Source organism: Balearica regulorum, chromosome 1 (assembly GCF_011004875.1).
Source record: "Balearica regulorum gibbericeps isolate bBalReg1 chromosome 1, bBalReg1.pri, whole genome shotgun sequence".
Classification (NCBI taxonomy): Eukaryota; Metazoa; Chordata; class Aves; order Gruiformes; family Gruidae; genus Balearica; species Balearica regulorum.
The window spans coordinates 216,837,485-216,863,997 of record NC_046184.1 but is presented as its reverse complement, the minus strand read 5'-3'; the positions used below and the strand labels follow the sequence as shown (position 1 = coordinate 216,863,997).

The 26,513-nt window shown below is 58.4% G+C and overlaps 1 protein-coding gene across 1 annotated transcript in view; it reads right to left on the bottom strand.

Moving 5' to 3' along the window:
• Positions 1-26,513, bottom strand: part of ARHGEF17 (Rho guanine nucleotide exchange factor 17) — a 37,304-nt gene that overhangs the window by 6,373 nt on the left and 4,418 nt on the right. The window contains exons 2-10 of the mRNA XM_075742623.1: positions 5,927-6,004; positions 3,358-3,540; positions 2,845-2,961; positions 2,436-2,528; positions 1,478-1,654; positions 1,179-1,229; positions 492-601; positions 278-363; positions 27-145 (exon numbers count right to left, since the gene is read on the bottom strand). Coding sequence (XP_075598738.1) covers positions 27-145; positions 278-363; positions 492-601; positions 1,179-1,229; positions 1,478-1,654; positions 2,436-2,528; positions 2,845-2,961; positions 3,358-3,540; positions 5,927-6,004 — 1,014 coding nt within the window. The remainder of the gene's footprint in view (positions 1-26; positions 146-277; positions 364-491; positions 602-1,178; positions 1,230-1,477; positions 1,655-2,435; positions 2,529-2,844; positions 2,962-3,357; positions 3,541-5,926; positions 6,005-26,513) is intronic.

The following is a 26,513-nucleotide window of genomic DNA, read 5'->3' as shown; positions in this document are numbered from 1 at the left end:
CAACACCAGGGCCATCATCTTCATACCTGGTGGGGGAAGCTGAGGGTCTCCGACAGCTTGCTGACTTGCCCCAGTGTGCTGAGGTCTTCATCCAGGCGGCAGATGCTTTTCTGGATGCTCTCCCTGTTGGTGGCTTGCGAGGCACCTGTGCGGGGACACGCGCATGGCATTAACCCCTTCCTCCCTGGCGCCGTGCAGGGGAACCTTCTCCCTACCAGCCAGGGGTGAGCGATGGGTTTTGGGGTGGGATGGGACACTCCAGCAGGCAGTGACAGACCTTTGACGATGTCCACGTCCTCCAGCGGCAGCTTCCAGAGTAGTTTGTACTTGCTGGCAGTGTCGATCACGCTGGCTGCTGTGTACCTGTGAGGTTGGGGTGGGGATGGCTGAGGTGCACCCACGTCCCCAGCACCCCAAAGACAGCCCAGCTGGTGGGGACGGCCCTACCGCCATGGGTTAATCGTGGTGGGTGCCCCCCAGGAAGTACTCACAGGCTCATGGAGCTGCGGCGGAGGGAGCCCGACTTGCGCTTCAACGTCGTGCACACCAGCAGGTCCGTGAAGAGGAAGAAGGAACGGTCCTTCTTCCCACCCACCGCCTTCTGCAGAGTGATGGGAGACACCAAGGGGTTAATGTCCACCTCACCCCCGCTGCTGGTGCTGGGAGCAGTCCCTGCCTCAGTTTCCCCGTGTGCTGCCTTGGCACAGGGATGCAGTGGGGTGGGATGGGTCCCACGTCACTGTCTGCATGGGGAGCGGCCATGTCCTCATGGTGGTAAAAAGGAACATGGGTGCAACGGCCATGTGGGGAAAGCCCCAGGGTCCCACTCGCAGAGAAGCACCAGGGCCATGGGAACACCAGGCATGGGCTTATCAGGAACCCCATGGTCTCCACCTCCAGCCTACCTAACCACCCCTGGCCCAAGGCTGCTGCGGGTTCTTCCCATCTCCTTCCTGCTCCCAAACCCATTTTATCTTCCCACACACACTTGGGGAATTTATTGTCCCCATCAATCTGTCATTGATCCATCTGTCCACCCTTCCATCCATCCATCCATCCATCCGTAGCCTCCTATGGGCATACAGGCATCCCATGACGTGCAATCATAGCCTCCCACTGCCCCATCTGGTGTCTGGTCCCATGGCTCTGATGGTGACAAGGGATCACCCCGCTCTTACCACTTCCACGACCATCTCCTGGCGCAGAAACCTTCGGAGCGGGGCTTGGAGCTGTGGGGACAAGGAGGCTTGTGAGCGGGGAACGCCGGGAGGGACCATAATGGGCTTCACCCCTGCCCCTACGGTCCCCCAGCCCATTCCCAAACCCCCAGGAGACCACCAAGGCCAAGTGATGATGGGGAAAGCAGGACCCAGAGGAGAAAACAAGTGGCCCAGCCTGGGGTGACCCAGAAAGAGCAGAAATAGTTGCATTTTGTGGACAAGGAAAGACCAACCCTGTGTAAGACCCCCATACGTACGTCCTCCATCCCTTCGATGTGGGACTCAATCTCCTGCACGATCCGGGCATTCCTCTCCACCTCCTCCGCGCTCTTCATGCCCTTGTTGATCCTCTCGGCCACTTGCTTGATGTTCCGCTGGGCATCGATGAGGAAAGGGTGGTCGGGGTGGTCCTCTGGCGTGTGCTTCAGCAGGTCCTACCACGGGGACACAGCCAGGACATCACCACAGGTAAAGCCTGGGCATCGGTGATGCCGTGACGCCCCCAAGCAGAAGCCCCCACCGCGCTGCTCTGGCTGCTGGGGAAGGAAACCAGCCCCATGGGGGAAAGGTTTTGGAAAGAAACGAAGCCTTGAGCTTTGGCCATCACCAGCCTGGTCTTTGCAACCTCTAAAGAGGCCACCAGCTCCTGAGAGCGCATCATCACCTTGCACGGACGCTGGAGATTCATCCCTGGCAGTGTTGAAGGCCAGGTTGGATGGGGCTTTGGGCAACCTGGGCTAGTGGAGGGTGTCCCTGCCCATGGCAGGGAGGTTGGACGAGATGATGTTTGAAAGATCCCTTCCAACCCAAACCAGTCTGTGATTCTACAAAAACGCATCCCCACCAGCCTCAGTGCCAAGGAGAGTGACCCTGGCACGGGGAAACTGAGGCACAGAGGGGGTGGCAGTGTGACTGGTCCCAAAATGGTGCTGCAGTGTCCAACCTCCCAGCAGACAGGTAGAGGGGAAGGGGACTGCACACCTGTAGGGACATGCTGGGGTGGGGGGGACGACAGTGGGGTGACAGTCCTCAGGGTAACCAACCCCAGGAGGGCAGAGCCGCGCACACGCCCGGGGGCACCATTTTGTGGCAAGGGATGGAAAAACGGGCCAGGAGAGACGTGAGACCCATAAAGCTCCCGTCACGTGGAGGTGAGGAGGAGCCGTGGTCTCACCGCCCCTGGCACGGCACAGACACCCCCCTGCCCGCACCCACCTTCACCAGCAGCTCGTATCGCGGGATCCTCTGCACCGGCTTGATCATCAGGTCGGACAGAGCCTGCTTCTCCTTGTTCTCCCGCATGCTTTGCTGCAAAACACCGGTGGGGGACAAGGACAGCCTCGTTAGGTGGAACACGGCAGGGACCCAGCGTCCCACCACCTCAGGACCTGGAGCAACACCCATTTGGGGCTGGGGTGACTCCCTGTTACACCACCCGGAGTGACTCTGGTTCATCCCAACCTAGCGTCTTTGCAATACAACCAAGAAGGCGGCGGTTGGAAAAATCCCAGTCTGACCATAGGTCACCAGTTCACTCCCATTAACCCCACCCTGCCCCACCAGCAGCCTTGCAGATGGCTCTGGACCACGGCCAGTATCTATGGGGAGAGGAACCAGGACCCACCTCCAGGAACTTCATGAACGCCGGCCGGGCTTCCTTGGCGATCCTGACGGCATCCTTGGCGTTGAGGAAGTTATCGATGTAGGCAGAGTAGATGTTCACCAGCACATCCTTGGAGAACTGGGAAGGGAAAAGAATGGGAGGGAAAGTGGATAGGTCCAGCATGGACCTCCTGCGCACGCCTAGGAGAAGCTGCCCCAAGGGTTAATCCTGGCTCTGGGCTGGCGCGGGGAGGGTTTGCCTGCCGCCCGCCCCCCTCGATTTTTCAGCCCTGACATTTCTGCTCCCGAGGCAGAAACGCCAAGCTGCAGACCCAGCCGGTCGCCGCAACACCCTGCCGTTATGCTAAGCAGACGGCAGGCCTGGAGATCGTCTCCTGTTCTCCATCTCAGGCGTGTTTGGTCTGTCCTTTAATCACTCCTCTGCCTCCTGCTCCAAAACTTCTCCTGCTGGGGCCATGCCCGAGAGCGGGCACGCCTGGGTTCCCCGGGGGAAATCCACCCTGCGAGGACCTACCGACTGCACGAGGAGGTCGCCTACTTTCTGCTTCTCGTGCCAGTTCTGCACGCAGTCATGGATCTGCTCCAGGAACTGCTCGTGGTGCTCCAGCAGCTCGGGGATCTGGTCGAAGATCTCATCCACCAGCGATGGGTCACACAACAGCGAGTTCTCCGGTTGCTTCAGCGGCTTCATGTAACCCTGCGGGGAAGCAAAGGCCTCAGGGTCCCCACAGATTTCTTTCCCCACCCCATCAGTATGAACTTTTCAACCCCTGTTGCATCCTGCACCGGGGGTGGGGGGGCCCTCAGTGAACGTTGAGTCGTGGGGCCCATCAGAGGGACCAGACAGTGCAGGGTCCCAGCAGGTTTTGCACCCCAACTCCCCTGGGTCCCATCCCACCCGGTGCATCCCCCCGGCAGAGTGGGGAGCAGGGCTGGTCTGCACGAGCAAGCCCCAAGCACGGCGTTCTCTAACCCCCAGCCACGGCCTTGAGAGGCTCCAAACCTTTGCTGTCATGAGCCTTGGTCACCTCCATCCACTACAAAGCCTGACCCAGCTGGAGAATCACAGCAGCGCAACCCTGCGATCCAAAAGCTGGTGGGTTCCCGGTGGGATTTAGGTTGTTTGGGACCAGGAGAGGCTGGGGTGAGTGGGGTGGACACACCGGGTCAAGCCCTGGACCACCTCACCACCTCTCTTGGGCAATGGCCAACGAGCGATGCTCAGGGTCAGTAGGAAAAGTGGGACAAGAGCAGGTCCTCTGCAAGGCTGGGTGTGCAGCTCTGTCACAAAACCCCTTTCTTCTCCCCATGGGGCAGAGCTGCAGAGGGGAGCAGTGCCCGTGGGAATGGCAGAGGGTTTGCAAGAGATGCAGGATGAGGAAGGTCTTCTCAGGCCTTGCCTCCTCTTCAGCCCAAGCAGTATGGGGTGCTGACGTCCTTCAGGATGTTGGGAGGACCGTGGAGCTGAACCGTGAGGACAGGACCCTCTTCAAGCAGCATTGGACATCTCCATCCAAGCTGGAGATCCCCCAAGGATAAGGTTCCTCAGGCTGATGGTGGATGTCTCGTGAAAACCCAAGTTAGAAGGGCCAAATCCCTCCTGAGGCTCATAATCTGCCTCATCTGCCCTACTGTGGCCAACACCTCCAGCGGGAGCTGGCCCAGGCTGTGCCATGCATCCCACCCACTATGAAATTGTGGGAACGAGGACCAGATGGGGAAGAAGAGCTTGGAGACAGCCCCTGCCTTGGCATACGAGAAGCACAGGCAGGGCTCGCCCATGCACCATCTGGCTTGGCTGGAAGATGATGCTCCAAGGTGGTCCCGGTCCCTGGTAGCCACCGTGCTACATGCGACCGGGCCACATCACAGATCCAAGCACCTTGTCCCAGCCAAGACAGGGAGCTGGGGGCGTCTGGAGCCCTGTCACCGCTCCCAGAAAGCCAGGTCCCCCTGGTTGCACCGTGCCAGGATGTGTCCCACAGGCAAGAGCTCAGGCATTAATGCCCTGTGCCTCCCACCTGTGTCCAACCAGTCCCTCCAGTGGCGAACCGGTGAGCCCCCAGCATGGCTGTCCTCTCTCCATCCAGCCTCCTGTCCCACCTCAGAGGAGGACACAGCCCATGGGACATTCTCTGTCCATGCCAAGACCAGCAGAGACACTACCTGACCCCAAACCCTGTACAGCTTCCCCCAAAACAAGCCTCAGAGCTAGGGTCCTCTCCCCCCTCCAAGCCAACATCTGCACTAGGAGTAGCCTCAAAGGGTCCTTCCCTCCTGCAGCAACATCTGGCAGAGCACATCTGGGGCCACCATGGAAGCACCCTCGCAGGGGATTTATGGGGAAAGCCTGGTGTTGGGATGATGGGTGCCCCATGCCCTCATGGACATGCCCAGCAGATGTCCTACAGGCACCGCAGAGCTCTGATTTTTTGGTGTTTCCACCTGCAGCGCTGTGGTTGGACAACCCACACCTACGTCAGCGTGACCTAGTCTCCAGGGCGTTGACCACCATTAACCTTCTGAAACACCTTCATTAACATCTGAAACGTGGGGTGGACTCTCCGGTCAGGCTGCTCCAAGGGGGTTGGAACCAGCTCAGTAAAAAAAGGACCGAGAAAAACCCTTGGCCCGTGGCTGCAGGTGATGACGCTGAGCAGAAAATGGGGGGACATGGGAACAGGGGGTGTAAGAGGTCCTCCAGCATGGGATGGCCATCAGCCCAGGAGATGGGGTGCAACATAAGGAGGAGCTTTTGGGGAACAAGCATGGGAAGGGGCTTGGGGACATGATATCTGCCAGGTGACAACCCACCAGGAACATTACGGGTGTGATTTGGGGGACAGAGGTGACCCTCACATCCTGTTCTTGACACTATTGCCACGCTGCTCCCACCTCCGGTCCTGCCATCCCCAACATCCCCACTGCCACCCGTCCCCAATCCATCCCCACGCCGCATCAGTGCCGGTAGAGCACCCACGGCTGGGGGTCCGACTTGGGGTCCCGAGGACGGTGTGACAAGCAAGGGACGGCCACGCCGTGACACGGTTTGGGGTGCCACGTCCCCGGTCGTGCCGCGTTACCTGCATCAAGGTGCGCAAGGACTCCACGTAGGACTGCTCCGTGTCCAGCAGCGTCATGATGACGTGTTTCCTCATGTCCTGCCCGGGTGGAAAGAAAGACAAAATGAGTTTTGGGGTGACACGATGGAGGGGAGCTACGTGGCGGGTGTCAGCGCCGACGTGGGGGCTCGGTGGGGAGGCTGAACACCGGAGGAGCCCGGCTGGCGTCCAGCTCCCCTCCGCTCCCTCTCCACCCCGATGGAGGAATCCGGGAGGATTAGGAAGTACATGACACCGAGCGCACAGAGACGCCTGGTTTCCTCCGCGGCCGCGTCAGGAGCCCGCCCTGGCTCTCACAGCCCTACATGGGTCGGTCCCGGCGCCCTCCGTCTCTCCGGCGGCTCCGCTCGGAGCGGTCCCGTAGGAATTCGCCTCCCGCCCGGCACCCTGGGCACCCCGGCGCTGGGCTGTGGTACCGCAGGAGGGGGATTAATGGGGTGGGGGGGGATGTACGGGGAGGTGGTGGGATGGGGTGGTCTGCCAGTCTTGGGAAGCAGATGGGTTGGGGTCTTCTCGGTTGTGGGGCTCGGAGACCCCCCCTCACGTGTAGCACCCGGGGGGGACGCCCCTGCAGCTCAGCCTGGGGGTGAGATGCTCCAGAGCGCATGGTGTGAGACATCCCAAAAGTTTTGGGTGCAGAGATGCTCCAGAGACCCTGCGTGCAATGACACCCCAAAAGTTTTGGGTGCAGAGATGCTCCAAAAGCCCTGGGTGTGCGACACCCCAAAAGTTTTGGGTGCAGAGATGCTCCAGAGACCCTTGGAGCAGAATCACCCCCAAATTTTTGGGTGCAGAAATACTCCGAAACTTTTGGGCGTGGAGATGTTCCAAGGGCCCTGAGAGCAGAGACACCCCAAAAGTTTTGGATGCAGAAACATTCCAGAGGCACCCCACAAGTTTTGTGTGCGGAGATGCTCCAGAGACCCTGGGTGCAGAGATACCCCAAAAATTTTGCCTGTGGAGATGATCCAAAGGTTCTGGGTGAGAGATAGCCCAAAAAATTTTGGCTGCAGAGATGTTCCAGAGACATAGATGCAGAGATACCCCAAAAACTTCACCTGTGGAGATGCTCCAGAGACCCTGGGTGCCAGTTACCCCAAAAGTTTTAGGTGCAGAAAATGCTCCGAGGGCCTTGGCTTCAGAGATATCCCAAAAGTTTTGGGTGCGGAGATGCTCCAAAGGGCCTGGGCATGAGACACACCAAGTATTTTGGGTGCAGGGGCAACCCAAAATCCCTGGGTTCTTGGACACCTCAAAGACCCTGTGTGCAGGGACACCCCAAAGTCCCTGGAGGCTCGGACACCCCAAGGCCATAGGTATAGAGATGCCCCAAAGACCCCAGGCGTGGAGATGCTCCAGTGAACCTGGTCACAGAGACACTCAAAGTGTCCCATTAATGGAGACACCCCAAAGGCCATGGGTGCAGGGACACCCCGAATGCTGTCAGTGCACAGATATACCCCAAAACCCCTGTGGACATGGACCCTCCAAAGGTCCTGGGTGCTCGGACGCCCCAACAGCCCCGGGTGTAGGGATACCACCAACAGCCCTGGGTGCAGATATGTCCCACCTGGCCACCACAGCGTGTTGGGACCAGGTTCCCCTGACCTGCTGCTGCTACGGGGGTTGCTGGAGCCACCAAACCCCCATGTCCCCCATCTCCTCGTGGGATGAGCCTGTGTCCCCCGGCCACGTGGGGCTGTGTCCCTCCTACTGCTCCCGGTTGGGACACAAAGCCGCTCTGCAACCACAGAAGGAAGAATTAACCCAATCATCATCATCACGGATGGAGGCCACCACCTCCCCGGTGGTCCCCAGCGAGCAATGGGGAGGGATCCTGGCCAGATCCTGCTCGGTGCTTGAGAACAGAGCCGTGCCTCAGTTTCCCCACTTGCCCACCAAGCCGATATCGGCCTTTTCTACCAGGCAAGGAGGAAACTGTCTAGAGCCAAATATTACGGTGATGGGTCAAAGCCCCCCACCAGGAAATCTGCCCCCCCTAAGAAATCCATCCCCCCCCAAAACACGTTGAAGCCGAGGTCCTCAGGGACGCCGGCTGAGACCTCCCCTCTTCGTTACAGCCTGACGTTGATTAACATTCTCACTGCCGGATTAATTTGTTGTAATTATGGGCACCCACCGGAGGATGGGCTTTAGGGACGCAGAGCGCCTGACCCCCTGCCCTGCCTCAGTTTCCCCAGCCCTCGCACAGCCTGTACTTCCCCGCCTCGATAACGACGCTCCCGGCATTTTCCAGAGCCGCCCTAACAACCGAAGCCAAGGGATGGAACGGTGAGCCGAACAGGCTCAGCACCGCACGCCGCACCGCTGGCTGGGGTTTTGCAGCGGCGGGGAGATGATGCAGGATGAGGCCCAGGCGTTGGCAAGGGGATTTTTTTTTCCACCGTTACGGCAGCGGCATTATCCCGGCGGGGGGGAAATTCCTGCTGGGATGAGCAGGAGCTGAGGGTAACGCACCACCCTGGCGGGGTGAAGCGGTAGTGGGGCGCGGGCAGGATGTGTCCCGCTGCATCCCTTACCCCAGGAAAGCCTCTCCCCCGCAGGGCTGATGTCGCTTCGGTCTTTATCTGCTCTCCCTGGGGACTCCCTTGCCGCACCCCGGCTGCATCCTGCCTGCCCCGAGATGCTCAGCACCCTCAGGATCAGCCCCTGCCGCGATGGGAATTGGGGCATTTCCCCACCAGCCGACACCTCCGCGGCGTAAATCAGCATTGGGGGGGTGGTGGCAGGGATGGCTCCAGCCCTCTCCGGGTGGGAGCATCCCCTCCTCCCCGCAAGCCGGAGAACCCCGGGGGCGGCGGGCTGAGGATGAGGATGGAGGCGCCGTTGCCACGGCAATCGCGGTCCAGACCCCGCAGGTGCCGGGTTCTGCTGGGCGCACACGTGTCCAAACATGACGCATCCATGCACCCCCTCCCATATATCCCCCCCCCATCCCACCAGACACCCCCCCGTCCCCGTCCCCCCCATCCTCAGGACCCCCCGTCCCCCCCCAATCCCTTTCCGCATCACCTCGGTACCACCGCGACTGCCGCAACCCTTCTCCGGCAGCTCCTCGGCCGCCCCGCCGAGCCCGGAGGCGGCGAAGGCCGCGTCGATGCCGTCCCCGATGTCTCGCATGTCCTCCAGCGCGATGGTGAACTGCGCCAGAGTCCTCACCATCTGCAGCATGCGGGTCCCGGGGGTCGGTCCGTCCCACGCAGCCCAAGGAATAAAAAATTTTTTTTATATATATATATATATATATGTCCCCCCCAGGTTCACCCTTTAAAATAGGCGAAACGCTGCGCTGGGCTGCAGCAAGGAGAGAAATAAAATAGAGGAGCTATTTATATCGATAGGGTTCTCTGTGTGTGTGTGTGTGTGTGTATATATATATATATATATATAAAAAAAAAAAAAAGCCCTCCCGCAGAGCGGCTGCAGGATGCGTGCGGCGGGCGTGCGCCTGCGTCCGTGGCGGCACGCGGGTCCCCGGCCCCGGGTGCTACCGAGGCACGGGCAGGCGAGAGCAATCGGCGATGGAGGCAGAGCCGTGCCCACACACACACACACACACACGCGCGTGTGCGGATGCAGGCAGGGCCGGATCCTGCTGGGGGGATGCTGCTGGGGAGGCTTTGCGCTTTGCCGGAGGAGGATGCTGTATGGGGGGGGTGATGCCTTCTTGGGGCATGTGATTTTTTTTTTTTTGGGGGGGGGGGGGGGGGGGGGTTGTGCACAGATGGTGCTGGGTTGGGGTGCTGAGCATCCTTGGGGTCTCCGTCCCCATCAACTGGGGGGGTTCCTGGGTAACCTGTCCCCCTCCCCGATGTTGCAGATAGGGAAACTGAGGTACGGAGCAAGCCTGCTCCTCCCTAAATCATCACCTCAGCACCCACATCCCTGCTTGCCGGGTGATGCACCCTGCCCGGATCTGCTTGTAACACTCCCCTCCTGCTTCATTAATTAAATCTAATTAGCCGCTCACCCCGTCTCCACAGCAACGGCGTGCAGCAGGGCTGCGTCCTCCCATTGCAGCCAGGAAATTTCCTCTCGGTGATGAGGCTGATGAGCATCCCGCCCTCCCGGGATCCATCCTGGTCCCCTCCCAGCACCCTTCCCAGGGTGCATGGCAGAGACCAGCCAACTCGGTGCGTATAACGAGCGGGGAGCTGGAGCAGCCTGAAGTACACCCCCTCACCGGGATGAGGGAGGATGGACCTGCAGCACCCGGCGTGGGCGCGATGGGCGCGACGGGCGCGATGGGCGCCGGCGCTGCACCTGGTACAGCTAATTACATTAGGGGTAACGAGGCTGTTTGCAAAGCAGCGGCTCCGGCTACTCCTTCTGCACCACCACGGTCATCCCAGACCCATTTCTGCTGCAAGCCCAGATCTGTTTGGGTTGCAATCCTGGCCCCATCTGGGTGGCAATCCTGAGCTCTTTGGGATCCCACCCCAGACCCATTTCTCCTGTAAACCCAGCTCCATTTGATTGCAATCCCAGACCCACACGAGCTGCAACCTTGGGCCCACCTGCGCTGCGATCCCAGCCCCGTCCGTGCTGCAATCCCAGCCCCGTCCACGCTGCAATCCCAGACCCATCTGGGTGGCAATCCCAGGCCACTCTGGGTGGCAATCCCAGACCCATCCAGGTGGCAATCCCAGGCCATTCTGGGTGGCAATCCCAGACCCATTTGAGCCGCGATCCCAAAGCCATCTCAGTTGCAATTCTGGACCCATCCGCACTGCAATCCTGGGCTCTTCTGGGATCCCATCCCAGACCCGTTTCTGCTGTAACCCATTTTATTTGGGTTGCAATCCCAGCCATTCCTGTTGCAATCCCAGATCCAGCTGCCTCACAATCCCAGACCCGTCTGGTTTGCAATCCTGGGTGCATTTGGGTTGCAACCCCAGACCCAGCTGGGTTCCAATCCTGGACCCATCCGGGTTCCAGCCCCCGGAGCTGACTGGGTTGCAACCCTGGGCCCGTCTGGGCGGCAGTCTTGGATTCAGGTAGGTCTCAATCCGGGGCCCGTCTGGTTTCCAGCCCCAGATCCATTCGGGTCGCAATCCCGGGCCCATCTGTGTCGCAGTCGCCGTTTCTGTTGCAGTCCTGGGCCCATCTGGGTTGCAACCCTGAGCCCACCTGCGCTGCAATTCCAGACCCATCTGGGTTGCGATCCCAGACCCATTTCTGCTGCAATCCCAGACTCATCTGGATTGCGAATTTGGGTCCATTCGGGCTGCAATTACGGGCCCATCTGGGCTGGGCCGCAATCCTGGGCCTGGCTGGGTCGCAATGGTGGGCTGCTCCGGGTTGCAACCCCAGACCCCTTTGGTTTGCAATTCTGGGTCCATCGATGTTGCAATCCTGGGCTCATTTGGGTTCCGATCCCTGATCCGTTTGGGTTGTAATCCCAAACCCATTCCTGTTGCGATCCCTGATCCATCAGGGCTGCAACCCTGGGCCCATCTGCGTTGCAATCCCCGCCCATCTGGGTTGCAATCCGGGGTCCGTCTGCATTGCAATCCGGGGTTTATCTGGATCCAATCCCAAACCCAGCTGGTTGCAATCCTGGACCCACCTGGGTTGTAGTTCTGGACCCATTTGGGCTGGAACTCCTGAGCCATCTGGGTTGCAACCCCAGACCCACTTGGTTTGCAGTCCTGGGTCCGTCGGTGCTGCAGTCCCGGGCTCGTGTGGGCTGCAGTCCCCGAGGCATCTGGGTTGCAATCCCAAACCCATTCCTGCTGCAATCCCAAACCCATTCCTATTGCAATCCCAAACCCATTCCTGCTGCAATCCCAAACCCATTCCTGCTGCAATCCCAAACCCATTCCTATTGCAATCCCAAACCCATTCCTGCTGCAATCCCAAACCCATTCCTGCTGCAATCCCAAACCCATTCCTGCTGTAATCCCAAACCCATTCCTATTGCAATCCCAAACCCATTCCTATTGCAATCCCAAACCCATTCCTGCTGCAATCCCAAACCCATTCCTATTGCAATCCCAAACCCATTCCTGCTGCAATCCCAAACCCATTCCTATTGCAATCCCAAACCCATTCCTATTGCAATCCCAAACCCATTCCTGCTGCAATCCCAAACCCATTCCTATTGCAATCCCAAACCCATTCCTGCTGCAATCCCAAACCCATTCCTGCTGCAATCCCAAACCCATTCCTATTGCAATCCCAAACCCATTCCTGCTGCAATCCCAAACCCATTCCTATTGCAATCCCAAACCCATTCCTGCTGCAATCCCAAACCCATTCCTATTGCAATCCCAAACCCATTCCTGCTGCAATCCCAAACCCATTCCTATTGCAATCCCAAACCCATTCCTGCTGCAATCCCAAACCCATTCCTGCTGCAATCCCAAACCCATTCCTATTGCAATCCCAAACCCATTCCTGCTGCAATCCCAAACCCATTCCTATTGCAATCCCAAACCCATTCCTATTGCAATCCCAAACCCATTCCTGCTGCAATCCCAAACCCATTCCTATTGCAATCCCAAACCCATTCCTGCTGCAATCCCAAACCCATTCCTATTGCAATCCCAAACCCATTCCTGCTGCAATCCCAAACCCATTCCTGCTGCAATCCCAAACCCATTCCTCCTGCAATCCCTGCCTCGTTTAAATTGCAACCCCAACCCCAGCTGGCCTGCGACGCCGTGACGCTGCGACGCCGTGACGCTGCGACGCCGTGACGCTGCGATGCCGTCACGCTGCGATGCCGTCACGCTGCGACGGTGACCCAGCCGCTCCGCCTGCAGCAACGCCCTTGAGCCCTCCCGTGGGATCGCTTGTCCCTGGGGCGAGCAGGGGGGATCCCTCCATCCCTCCATCTGCAGAGGGTCCTTCCCACTCCCTTGAGTCAATCCCTTCATTTAACGGTGCCAGTAGATTCTCCAGTGTCTACTATTAAGGTTGAGCTTTCTGCTGATGGGTTTAAAATCCTCTCTCAGACCCACCCAATCTCTTCGGATGTTAGGAGGGAGGAAGGATGGATGGAGAAGGGTTAAGCCCATTCCTGCCCGGACCAGGGAAGGAGCCAGACTGAATCCCACCGTGCATCGAGGGGCCCAATGGAGGTTATTTTGCTGTCACCCAGGAAAGAAAAAGCCGGAGCGATGCCGGCCGTCTCCACCGGCCGCCGAGCCCGGACCCCCCTGCGCGCGGCCCGCAGCCCACAGGAAATTCCTGGGAGTGTTTGGCCACTCCAACAGCGCTGCCTATTTTTAGGGCCGTCTAAAATATGAGCCGGTTATTTTTAGCAGCGCGGCTCTTTGTAAACACCTTTAGATTTCCTTTCGGACCATCCTTTTTCTTTTTTTTTTTTTTTTTTTTCAACCCGGGTGTTTCCTTCCCAAAAAACCCCAAACCTTCCCAGGCAAAAGCATCCCGATCCCTCAGGATGGAGCCAAGGGATTCATTCCCCATCCCAAAGGCTTGTGCCAGCGTCGCGAGGATGCTCCCGAAAACCCAAGGATGGAGCGGAACTGGAACAGGGGATTTGGGGGGCGATTCAGCAGGACCCCAAATCCAGCATGGGGGGCTTGGAGAGGGCTTTTCCCCCCAGTTTTTCCCTCTGGCACTGGAAATACAACCCAACCCTGCTTAGCCTCCCGAAGAAGGACGGGAGCTCTATTTGATTTTTAAATAAGCCTCTGGGTGCAAATTCATCATTTTACTTTTCCCCGCCCGGGCGTAGTGATGCAGGAGGAGCTTGAGCATCCCCGGGGATTTTAAAGCATCTTAAAATATTAAATAAAGGACCTGGCAAATCATGTCCTGCCTCCACCCCCTGCAAACAAAGAGGCATCGATGGAGGGAAGTCCTAAAACCTTCATTTTCTTAAAGAAAAATGGGGGTTTAGGGGAAAGGGAGAGCAGGGATTTACATCCTTGAGGAATCCCAGCCATCACGGCAACCTCTGGCCCTTGAGCCCAGGCTGAGACCACGCACACATCAGTGCATGTAATGATACCGCTTGCAGCCACTTTGAGGATTCTTCCCCCCTCCCCAAATCCCGCTGCCGGTGGGAACCGGGTCACCGAAGCCGGGAACGTGGAGGAGGGTGTCGCACATGCTGTCACCACCCGGCTGGGATGCTAAAATCACATCCCATGGGAAGGGGAAACTCTGTATCCCCAGAGATGCCGTTTCACCCCAAAATTCCCTTCCTGGAGCCGCAACACGCAGGGTTTCTCTGAGGTCAGTAGTGAAACGAGTTGTGCCAGGGCTCAGCCATACCCTGGGTAAGCTATAGTGGGGATTTTTACCCTGAGACCCAGCTTTGGGGCAAAAAAATACGGCTTTAGGAAAAATATGGAGCATTTCAGACTGTTTTGGGAGCTGGATTTGCCGCTCGGGGCGTTCCCAGCTCATCCTTCCCACAGCTGCCGAAGGAGGAGCTAGCCCTGCTTCGAGCAAAATTATTCCCACCCCTTCAAAATGTGCCAAAATTTTAAGAATAAATAAATACAAGTTGTTTTTCCCCAGTTACGGCTTGTTCCTGCTGCCGGCTCCCAATGCTCCACGCTGCTGGGGGCGTGGGGGTGGGGTGGGGTGTGTGTGGGGATTCTCTAGGGTCTCGTAGTAGGGTTGTGCTAGGAGCAGCCTGAATCTCAGCACCTCCTTGAGACCCTTATTCCCAGTTTGGAAGAAACTGGGGGGGGGGAAATGGGATTTCTGCACCTTTCCTCTCCCTGGATGCTTCTTCCTAGGGCAGATCCCACTAGAGGGAGCTGGGATATAGTGGGAGCTACTGGCCCATGGCAACAGTCCCCAGGCTCCAGGGAGCCCACAGTGCATGGTGAACTCCGAAGCGCCACAATTTTAACGCGCCCTTGGCTTTATTTCTACCAAAACCTCAGAAAAAAAAAGGCTTGGCAACAAAACTAGACCCGCTTCCATCCATCCCAACGCGATGAGCAAACACCTCTGCAGCAAACAGCGTCACCCCAACACGTAAAACTTGCTCGCGCAGCCAGAAAAGCCCCTGGCTAGCACCATCATCCAAAATAGGATGATGCTATTACATCCAATTCCATATTTCCTCAATTGCTCGCTTTCTGGCAGGAAAATTTCTTGGAAAAAAATCACTTTATCCCCTCTTGGGATGATTTTAAGCAGGATGTGCTTGTGTACTAGTCACCACTATCCATGAATACCAGTCATCTCCACCCCTGGTACCAGCCACCTCCATCCCTAGGCACCAGTCACTGCCATCTGTGGGTACCAGCCACTCATCCCTGGGTACCAGCCACCTCCATCCTTGGTACCAGTCAACCCATCCCTGAGTATCAGTTGTCTCCTCTGCTGATACCAGCCACTGCCATCCCTGGGACACCAGCCACCTCCATCCCTGGGTACCAGCCACCTCCATCCCTGGGTACCAGCCACCTCCATCCCTGGGACACCAGCCACCTCCATCCCTGGGTACCAGCCACCTCCATCCCTGGGTACCAGCCACCTCCATCCCTGGGTACCAGTCATCCATCCCTGGGTACCAGCCACCTCCATCCCTGGGTACCAGCCACCTCCATCCTTGGTATCAGCCACATCCATCCCTGGGATACCAGTCACCCATCCCTGGGTACCAGCCACCTCCATCCCTGGGTACCAGCCACCTCCATCCCTGGGACACCAGCCACCTCCATCCCTGGGTACCAGCCACCTCCATCCCTGGGTACCAGCCACCTCCATCCCTGGGTACCAGTCACCCATCCCTGGGTACCAGCCACCTCCATCCCTGGGTACCAGCCACCTCCATCCCTGGGTACCAGCCACCTCCATCCCTGGGTACCAGTCATCCATCCCTGGGTACCAGCCACCTCCATCCCTGGGTACCAGCCACCTCCATCCTTGGTATCAGCCACATCCATCCCTGGGATACCAGTCACCCATCCCTGGGTACCAGCCACCTCCATCCCTGGGTACCAGCCACCTCCATCCCTGGGACACCAGCCACCTCCATCCCTGGGTACCAGCCACCTCCATCCCTGGGTACCAGCCACCTCCATCCCTGGGTACCAGTCACCCATCCCTGGGTACCAGCCACCTCCATCCCTGGGTACCAGCCACCTCCATCCCTGGGACACCAGCCACCTCCATCCCTGGGTACCAGCCACTTCCATCCCTGGGTACCAGCCACCTCCATCCCTGGGTACCAGTCACCCATCCCTGGGTACCAGCCACCTCCATCCCTGGGTACCAGCCACCTCCATCCCTGGGTACCAGCCACCTCCATCCCTGGGATACCAGTCACCCATCCCTGGGTACCAGCCACCTCCATCCCTGGGTACCAGCCACCCATCCCTGGTACCGGCCACCTCCATCCCTCCATCCCCATGTCCTGGAGAAACCACCAGCCACATCCCAGGGGAACACGAGGACCTGTGCCACAGAAGAGGGGCCGTGCCTGAGCCAGGCTGACGCCACACAGCATCACGTCCGGGGCTGCATCCCCTCCCCGCCCAGCCGCTTGCTGTTCTCCCACGGGTAAGAAAAGTCCGAGCCGCTTTCCGAAGTGTAACTTCTTGAAAGGAAATAGGAGCATAAATCAGCAGCTCTGATTCAGCTCCACTTGGGTTACTAATAATACTCCCGTGTTTATTCGCAGCCCTGGGGCTGGAGATGTTTGCTTTTCCCTCGGTCGTGGTTTTTCCCAGGCTCCCAGCTCGCAGAGGAGCCTTGATTTGTTCAGGGATGCTCCCATGGAGAAACCCGGCAGCACAACCGCCTCCGGGACGGGGAGAGGAGGAGGAAGAGGAGGAGGGCTTCAGCCCCAAACAGATGAGCCGAGAATTCAGTTGTTTTCCCTTCTTTGACTTCTCGGCTGCGGTGATTCATCCCAAGAGGACATGGCCTGGCTGTAATTCTGCTTTTTAAGTGTGAGAAAAAGCCAGGAGGAAAAAAATAAAGGAGTCGGAACAACTTTTTCAGGGCAGGGTGAAAAGATGCTGGGCATCCCGGTGCCGTTCCGGTGAGCGGCAGCGCTGGGAGTGGTGCCGGTGGGATGGGGAACGGGGAGACGGCGGGAGGCTCGTTTCCTGAAGCAACAGCGATTCATCCTCTAAATCTGTCGCGGGGATTTTCCCATGGGATTTTCACTTGAAATCAGGGTTTACATCGCTGGTGCCGGGGTGCGAGGGGTTCCCCCCCCCCCCCCAAAATACGAGGCTCACGGTCATGCTGGCGCATCTCAGGGCATCCTCCCTCCTCCGCTACCCACAGCAGGCACCCCATGGGTGCCCCTTCCCCGTGCTCCCCTCCCTGCCGATCCACGATGCTCACCCCAATTTACTCCCCACCCCACACTACCATCCATGCTCGGGCGCGTTTGCAGAGCCCTTGCAAAACTCGTGTCGCCGTGGTCCGGGGCGCGGCGGGGGGCTTGCCGGCCCCTCAGCCTTTCCTGAGCCCTAGAGCAGCTTTCACCAAATATGGAAGGTTTTTTTTGCCTCCGGTTTTCGGCACGCAGGCCGCGGCCCAAGAGCGCGGCTTTCCAGATGCTGAGGTCAGCTGCGCTTTCCGTGCCCCCCCCCCCCCCCCCCCCCCCCCCTCCTTCTCCGCCGTCTCCTGGCACACTCGGCCCCGCACCCACCGGGCAGGGGGTACCGTCACCCCCCCGACTCGCCAGCATCCCTGGATCCCCCACCAGCATCCTCCGCTGCCGGCACAAAGCGCACCCCGCCTCCCGCAGCACCCCAAAAGCAATAGCTACTGGGGGAGAAGGAAGCCAGGGAGGAGAAGGGTACCCGTGGTGGCACCCCTTGGCATCACGGCTGGGTGCTGGTCCTGTACATGTGTGGGTAGGAGGTGCCCTGGGTGCATGGTGGCCTGGGGCACAGATCCAGGCAAGGGGGGGTCCAAGCAAACTTGGAGTAGCCAGGAGGGAGCCAGTTTGGCACCCAGGAGCTGATGGGCACCCAGGAGCCTTGGGCATCAGGAGCTGATGGGCACCCAGGAGCTGATGGGCACCAGGAACCAATGGGCACCCGAGAACCAAAGGGCATCCAAGAACTGATGGGCACCCAAGAGCCAAAGGGCACCCAAGAGCCAAAGGGCACCCAGCAACTGTGGGGCATCAGGAGCTGATGGTATCCAGGAGCCGATGGGCAGCAGGAGCCAACGGGCATCAGGAGCTGATGGACACCCAGCAGCCAATGGGCACCAGGAACCTATGGGCACCCAAGAGCCAAAAGGCAACCAGTAGTCTGTGGGCACCCAGAAGCCAATGGACATCCCACGGGCACCCAGGAGTGACAGATGCCCAGAATCCAATAGGTACCAGGAGACCATGGGCACCCATGAATCAACAAGCACAAGGGAGCTGATGGACACTCAGGAGACAAAAGACACCCAGGAGCTTATAGGCATCCAGAGTCCACGGGCACCCAAGAACTGATGGATGGCCAGCATCCAAAGATACCCAGGAGTCCACAGACATCCACAAATCCACACACAACTGGGAGCTGACAGACGCCCAGGAGCTGACAGGCACCCAGGAACCAACCGGTACCAGGAGTCCACGGGTACCCAGAAACCAATAGGCACCCAGAATGCATGGGGATGCAGAAGTTGATGGATTCCCAGGATGCAACAGGTACCAGGAGTCCATGGACACCCACAAATCCACAAGCATCCAGGAGCTGATGGGCACCCAGGAGCTGATGGGCATCCAGGATCCAACAGGTGCCCAGGAGTCCATGGGCACCCAGAAGATGATGGACATAGAGGAGCCAGGAGCCCTGAACAGCCCGTGCCGTGCCCCTGCCCCAGCCCTTCCCCCCCCACCCCTGCCTGGATCCATCCCCTTGGCAGCAGCCTGGGTGCAACCACCAGGAGAAGACCTCCTTTGTGCCCACGCCGACCTCCATCCCCAGCATCACCCGTGCCTCACAGACACCCAGCCCCGCAGCACCCCACGCTCGGTGGGTCCCCTCACCCAGCACGGTTGTAACCGGGGTGGCAGGGAGCCAGTGGGGGAGGGCGGAGGGGCACAGACATCTCCAGGAACGCCCACATCCCACGTCACATCACGGCGAGGCGAGAGGTGACGCCTTCCCTGCCATGTCATTGTCACAGCGGCACCCCGGGGAGCGGGGGAGTGAAAAAAGGGTGTTTCGGCATCTACTGACCTGCTCTGGGTTCGGACGACCAAGGGACGAGTCCCCTCTCCGCTTACTGAGGCTCTGAGCCATCTACATCCCATCTCACCAGGGTTTTGGGCAACCAGAAAAAAGAAAAAAAGGACCAAAAGTGATCCCCTACTGCTATCGATGGCGTTTCTGCTGAGGGGTCAGGATGAAACCCTTCCAAAAAAAAAAAAAAAAAAAGCAAGAAGAAGGATGCCAAATCAGGGCAGGCCGACGAGTCTGCTGCTACTCCAGCTAAAAAAAGCAGGAAACCATATCCTGGGCTTGGAGATGCCAATCTTCCCATGCAAACAACTCCCTTCTTGTTTTTTTTGGAGAGTACTGTAGGGCTCAGGAATGGGCAGTCACAAATAGCAACTCCACGGCACAGCCAAGGAAACCTTCTCCAGGCCCAGGAATCATGTGGAGATGCCGAGGTCCCCACATTGGGATGGTGGCTCCTCTAGAGGGGACCTGGTGGTGGCCACCCCCCCTGTTGCAAAGGTGGCTTCTCCAGAGAGGACCTGGTGGCCGTCCCCATGTTGGTATAGTGATCCCTCCAGAGGGGGCTTGGTGGTGGCGATCCCTATGTCAGGATGGTGGCTTCTCCAGAGGGGACATCGTGGTGGCTGTCCTCACATCGGGATGGTGACTTCTCCAGGGGAGACCTGGTGGTGGCTTTCCCCTCATTGGGATGGTGATTCCTCCAGGAGGGACCTGGTCATGGCTGTCCCCCCATCAGGATGGTGGCTTCTCTGGAGGGGATGTGGTGGTGGCCATCCTCAGGTTGGGATGGTGGATTCTCCAGAGGAAACCTGGTGGACACCACCACAGATGTCCTTCCCCCAGCACATCCATGCAGATACATCCTAGTGGGGTTTGTTGGTGTCTTGGATGTCACTGGTGGAGTGGAAGGCGGTGGTGGCCATCCCCTGGTTCCCAAAATGGGACATGCCCAGGGGCTCTGGGACGTTGTAGGACATGAGGATCACACAACGCATTCCTGCCATCAACCCCTCCATCCCTCAAATTAAAGGAATTCGACTTAAAATAATTTATCTAAGGCACAGGGGGACACACAACTTGGGGACAACCCCCATCTGCAACCAGGAACAGTGGTCATGGAGCAACTGGTACCAGTGCGGGCAGGGACTGGGCAGGCTGGGACCAGCACCCCGTCCCCCGGAAGCCGAGCAGCTCCAATGGGAGTTTGTACAAAGAGCAAGTTACTGGAATATTTTTACCCAGATGCTGATTTTCGTTCTCCCTCCCATTGGCCGGGCTGCAGTTCCCAAAGACCCAAAAGCAAACATGCTATTTTTAGAGAAGAGTTCATTTACTGGAGCCATTCCCTTTGAAATTCCTCACCCATCCTCTCCATGGAAACCAAGGGAGCCCAGAGAAACAGCCCCACCGGGACCAACCATCAGAGCTTTAAAAAGAGCCACGTTGAGGGAGAGGGGGTGGAAGTGGCTGATTTTTCTCTTCTGGACACATCCTGGCCTGGAAACACCATGGTGGAAATCACAATATATTTGGTTTAGTGGGTTCTGTCTGTGCAAGCTGGGCTTGATGTCTTCAAGAGGAGATGTCCTGGAAGATGGACCATGCCTGCTCTGAAAATCATGCCTGTATGGCTAGTGGGGCTTGTTGTTTTGGATGGGTGGTGGGGATGGGTGATGGAGATAGGTGGAGGGGGATGGCTGGATGGGTGGATGGAGATGAATGGAGATGGGATTTGATGGATGGCTGGATGGGTGGATGGAGCTGGATGGAGATGGGATTAGATGGATGGCTGGATAGGTGGAGATAGGTGGATGGATGAGTGGATGGAGATGGATGGGTGGAGATGGATGGAGATGGGTGGATGGAGATGGATGGATGGGTGGTCAGAGATGGGTAGACAGACATGTATATATGGATGGAGCTAGATGGATGGAGCTAGGTGGAGACGGATGGATGGATGGATGGAGATGGATGAATGGATGAATGGATGGATCGATGGGTGGATGGAGATGGATGGGTGGAGATGGATGGAGATGGGTGGATGAAGATGGATGGAGATGGGTGGTCGGAGATGGGTAGATAGAGATGTATATAAGAATGGAGCTAGATGGATGGAGATAGGTGGAGATGGATGGATGGATGGATGGATGGATGGATGGATGGAGATGGGTGGCTAGAGATGTGAGGAAGGAAGGAAGGAAGGAAGGAAGGAAGGAAGGAAGGAAGGAAGGAAGGAAGGAAGGAAGGAAGGAAGGAAGGAAGGAAGGAAAGAAGGAAAGAAGGAAGGATCTTCCCCCACTTTTGAGGGGAAAGCCCTGGGAGAAGGGGAAGAAACTCTGCACAGATCTAACCCCAGTGCTGCCCTGCTGCATCTTCCCTTCATGTGACGGCATCACTTTCTCCACCCTCAATTTAGGACATGTCCCTGCTGCAGCTCCGAAGCTGCGGGAACTGCCCCATCGGGACCTGCCTGCACCAGACAGGTGTTGGAGCTCAGCAACAAAGTGACAACAAGCGGAGACCTCGGAACGTCACCTCTCTGGTCCCTCCCATCACACAGGGATCAGCATCCGCGGGAAACCTCCCGCTTCACAAATATCCCTGGGAAAGGCTCTAAATCCCATAAACCCGGCAAGGATGGACCAACGCCGCAGTAGGAAGACCCGGGAAGCTTTGAGCCTCCATCCCAGCTGAGTTGGGCAGGAGGGTACCAACCTCTCACATCTCAGAGACGCCGACCTGCTGCTTCCCCTGCAAGAGCAGATCGGAGATGGAGGCCACCTCCTCCAAGCAGAAGCTTCGGAGGCGTGCGATTTTGCACGGCAGCCCTGTTGCACGCTTGCAGGCAGGGTGCGGGCAGGCTGCCCAGAAATGCAGAGCGGCCCGTGCACTGTTGCACACGGCGATGGTGCACCACTGGGTGCGTGCACCAGAAGCACGGATGTCTCTTGTGCGTTCCTGCACACAGAGCACCCCGAATCTATCCCCGCACCCCTGCACGTGCACCCCAGCACCCGAGATCTCCCCGTGCAAGGACGCACGCCGGCACTGCTGATCTCCCTCGGCACCCCTGCCTGTGCAAACAGCACCGGGGATCTCCCTATGCACCTCTGCACGTGCAAAGTGGCACAACTGATCTCCTTGTGCACCCTTGCACCCTTGTGCACGCTTGCACACCAGCACCGGAATCTCCCCGTGCAACTGCATGTGCACACCGGCATCAGAGATATCTCTCTGGGCTCCTGCACGTGCACCCCAGCACAAGGCATCCCCCTGTGCACCCCTGCACGTGCGCCCCTGCAACCAGGGACCTCTCCACGCACCCCTGCACGTGCACCCCAGCACCAGGTACCTTCCTATGCACCCTTGCACGAGTAACCCTGCACCAAGGACCTCCCTGTGCACCCCAGCACTGCAGCCCTCCCTGTGCAGAGATGCACGTACACACCAGCACCGGGGATTTCCCTGTACGAGGATGCACGTGGACAGCAGCACCCTGGATCTCCCTGTGCACCCCTGCACGGACACCCCTGCACCAGGGACCTCCCCGTGCACCCCTGCACCTGCACCCCTGCACCAGTGTCCTCCCCGTGCACCTTTGCATGGGCACCCCAGTACCAGGGACCTCCCCTTGCACCCCTGCACGTGCTCCTCTGCAACCGGGGACCTCCTGCACGTGCACCCCGGCACCAGGGACCTCTCCGTACACCCCTGCACGTGCACCCCTGCACCAAGGACCTCTCCGTACACCCCTGCACGTGCACCCCTGCACCAAGGACCTCTCCGTACACCCCTGCACGTGCACCCCTGCACCAAGGACCTCTCCGTACAACCCTGCACGTGCACCCCGGCACCTGCACAGGGCCGTGGGTCTCTCCGTGGGCTGGAAGCGGAGTTCACGCCGAACCCGTCCCAGCCTCCCACCCTCGCTGCGGCCCTGGTCTCCTGCCAAGAACCCGACCTTTGGGTCAGGCGGCCGCGGGCCAAGGCCAGCCCCCAACCCCGAGCTCAGCCCAGCGCTAACCCTCTCGCTCCGGGGCCAGATCCTGCCCCGTTGCCATCACCTCACCGCACATGGGGTGCTACCCTGGGGTGTTTGGGCTCAAATGATGTGTACCCCAGCTCATCCAGCCCCTCTGTTGGAATTCACTGCCTAATTAATGAGATGCTTTTAATTAAAGCGAGCGCCTGATGAAGCTGCTTTCCCTACAAACGTCGGGGCGCAAATAAGGTGGAAGCAACGGGGCTGTGCTGCGCGCGGGGGCAGGCAGCAGGGACGGGGGACAAGGAGAAGGGGGGGTGGCTCTGGGTGACGCCGGACACGTCCTCTGCATCACCCACAGCTAGTCAAGACCCCGGCAGCGGGGAAGGGGCAAAGGTGGGCAGAACGAAGGGGGTTTCGGTTGGTCCACCGCCCCCCCCCCCCGCCCCACCAGCCACGGTGCTCGGCCCCGTGCCGGCGGTGCTGGCATCGGTCCGTGCCGTTGATTGGAAGCATCGCCCGCGGAGGCCCCCCCCCCCCGATACCAACCAACTGCTCCTCGCCCCATCCCACCTCCAACCTCCCTCCGAAGGGCAGCAGGGGCTGCCCGCGTGCCTCAGTTTCCCCCCCGCCCCAGCGTTTCGCTGAGCACGGCGGAGCTGGGGAAGGGCCAAAAACCGGACAAACCATCGGCGCAGGCACACGGAGAGGAAAGCCAGGATTAACCCATCCCCATCCTCCCCCCCCCACCCCGCAACGGCTTTAATTATAGATTGCCAGTAATGCCGAAACGCGAGAAAACTCCAAGCCGCGGCCCGAAACCTGGTTTCTATGGAGATTTACGGAAAGGGAACGGAGGGATAAATAGGTCCAAAGGTGCCAAACTTTGGCCATGGAATATATGGCCGGTGCACGGGTCTGGCCCTTGAGCTGGCCTCAAAGCGAGGACAAACTTCTGGAGGATGAGCCAGGCCAGGGCGAGCTCAAAGGGAGGATGCTCGGGAGGGGTAGAGGGGGGTTTATGCAAGCGTCCTTGGGAACGTGACCCTGACGTTTCCCTCCAGGGATCCCCCTCCATCCCCGATGGCTTTTTCGGGGTGCGACCACCCTGCTCGAGGAGCCGCAGGTGGGGAAGGCAGCGGCCGGGGTGCCGGGGGCCACGTTCCCACGACTCCTCCGCTCCCGCGAGGTGCTATATTTAAATCAATATTTTCCTGTTTAATCCGACTGCTGCTAAGTCAACAAACAGAGCATGGCAGCGAACATACCTAATTTTCCATCCCGTGCTGGATTTGGCCACAGGGAAAAGAAAGATGCAAGGGGTTGCCAGCCTGGCATCCCGCTCGTACCTTCACCAAGCAGCAAATGGACCCCAAATGCACCCCAAACAAACCCCAAACAGACCCCAAATGCACCCCAAACACACCCTTGCTCGGTGCTGGGCTGTTGCACGCGTGTGTGCATGGGTGCGCACGCGTGTGCTGCCCACCCCGGAGGCTCACGGGATGCTGGAGGCAGAAAAACTTCTCTGTCTTGAGGTTTTTTGGGGTTTTTTTTTTTCTTGCTTTCTTGAAAGCATCCTTTCTTCCTGCGGCCCCCACGCCGTGCGCCGGAGCGGGACGTGCTGCTAACGGCTCCTGGGGAATTAAAAGCCTCGTGCCCGGCATCCGACGCAGGGTAAAGGAGCTCTTCTGCACCCAGGACAGCTTGGCCGGCTCCAGCCCCACGGAGGATCGCTGGAAAACGCCCAGGACAAACAGTCCTGCTGCCGAGGGAGAACAGCACGTTACCTCTCCCAGCCGGGACCCGCCGGGCGGCCAAACCCAGCAAACAGCCGGTACGGCAGCGCTCACCTCTGCCAAAGCCACCCCCAAACCGTGGGGGCTGGGAAAATCTCCTGGAGCGGGGGGGGGGGGGGAATGATGCTGCAGGGATGCTGAACTCCAAAAGAACATCTTGGGGGAATGATGTCACAGGGATGCTGGACTCCAGGAGAGTATCTTGGGGGAAGGATGCTGCAGGGATATCCGACCCCAAGAGAATATCTTGGGGGAGGAAGATATATCTCGGGAAAGAAGATTTTGAGGGAACATCGCCACACTTGCCAGAGCCCATTATTAATCCCTTCCCGGCATCGTTAGCTGGAGACAGACATCAGGACAGACGGACCATCACCGTGATGCAGGACGGATGCTCCGATGCCCCAAAATCCCCAAGCAGTGATGATCATTTCCCCAAGCAGACGACCGACCTTGCGACGCCGGCCTTTTCCATTGACTTAGAGAGGTGGGGGAAAAAAAAAAAAAAGTAATAATAAAAAAAAAGCTTATTTCTTTGCTGTCGGTTAGGGAACACGTAAATCTCCGCTCCCAGCCAGCCGTCCCGGTGCCAAGTTATATCCGGTCCTTGATGCTCTCGCCTATAATTAAAGCAACTCCCTTGCAGGGCTCGGTCCCCCTCCGCCTCCCCCCCCCAGCCCAGGCTGGTGCCATCTGAAAGAAAACATCCCAGCTCCGCTATATAATAAATCAAAAAAGAGAAATAAAAAAAAAAATAATTAAAAAAAAAAAAAAATCCTGGTTTCAGTTATGTTATGGCTCCAGCACAAAGAAATTTAAAGGCAGGGGAGAGATTTGAAGATACAGCCGCAGAGTTGCCCTTAAAAGGGAAAATTCGCACCCTCTTTGCTGAGGCCAGCGGGTTCAAGCAAGGTGAGGAGCAGCATCCCCGGGGTCCAGCCCCACGGGGTGGCCCAATGTCCCTAAGGTGATGCTCGGCCAAACTGGGTTCCCAGTTGCCAGACCCCAGTGCTGGAATTGGTAAAAAATCCACCCAAAATGGTGCCGAAGTGACTAAGGTTGGGGGGGGTGTATCGGGGTGCGGGGTTAGCAGAGCATCCCTGATACCGGTGACGGTCCCTGGGGCACAGCAGGGAGCTGCCTGAATAAGAAATATCTCTTTATAAATTATTACTATAAACCACATACGATATAAACTTAACATTTTCATCACTGAGTAAGAGACATTTCTTCGTAAAGAAATGCCGCCAGGTGCGCTGCCTCACCTTGGGGACCTGTCGATGTCCTCAAGGTGCTGCCAGCTGTGGCCCCGGGAGGTTCCTCGTCACCCCGCTTAATTATAACGCTTGATGCTTCAATAGCACTTTTCACCCCGAGATCGGAGAGGACGAGAGCCTTGCTCTAAACTGGTACGTTGGGCAAAAATGCTGCAAAATTCACCCAAAATTATTTCCAAGGATCTTTTATGCAGGAGCAAGGAGCTCCCCGTTCTCAGCCAACGGCTGTTGTCCGGCAATGGGGACAACAACTGGAGAAAGAGCTGGATGGGGGGGGGGTGAAGCCCCCCAGGAGAATATCTGGGGGGAATAATGCCGCAGGGATGC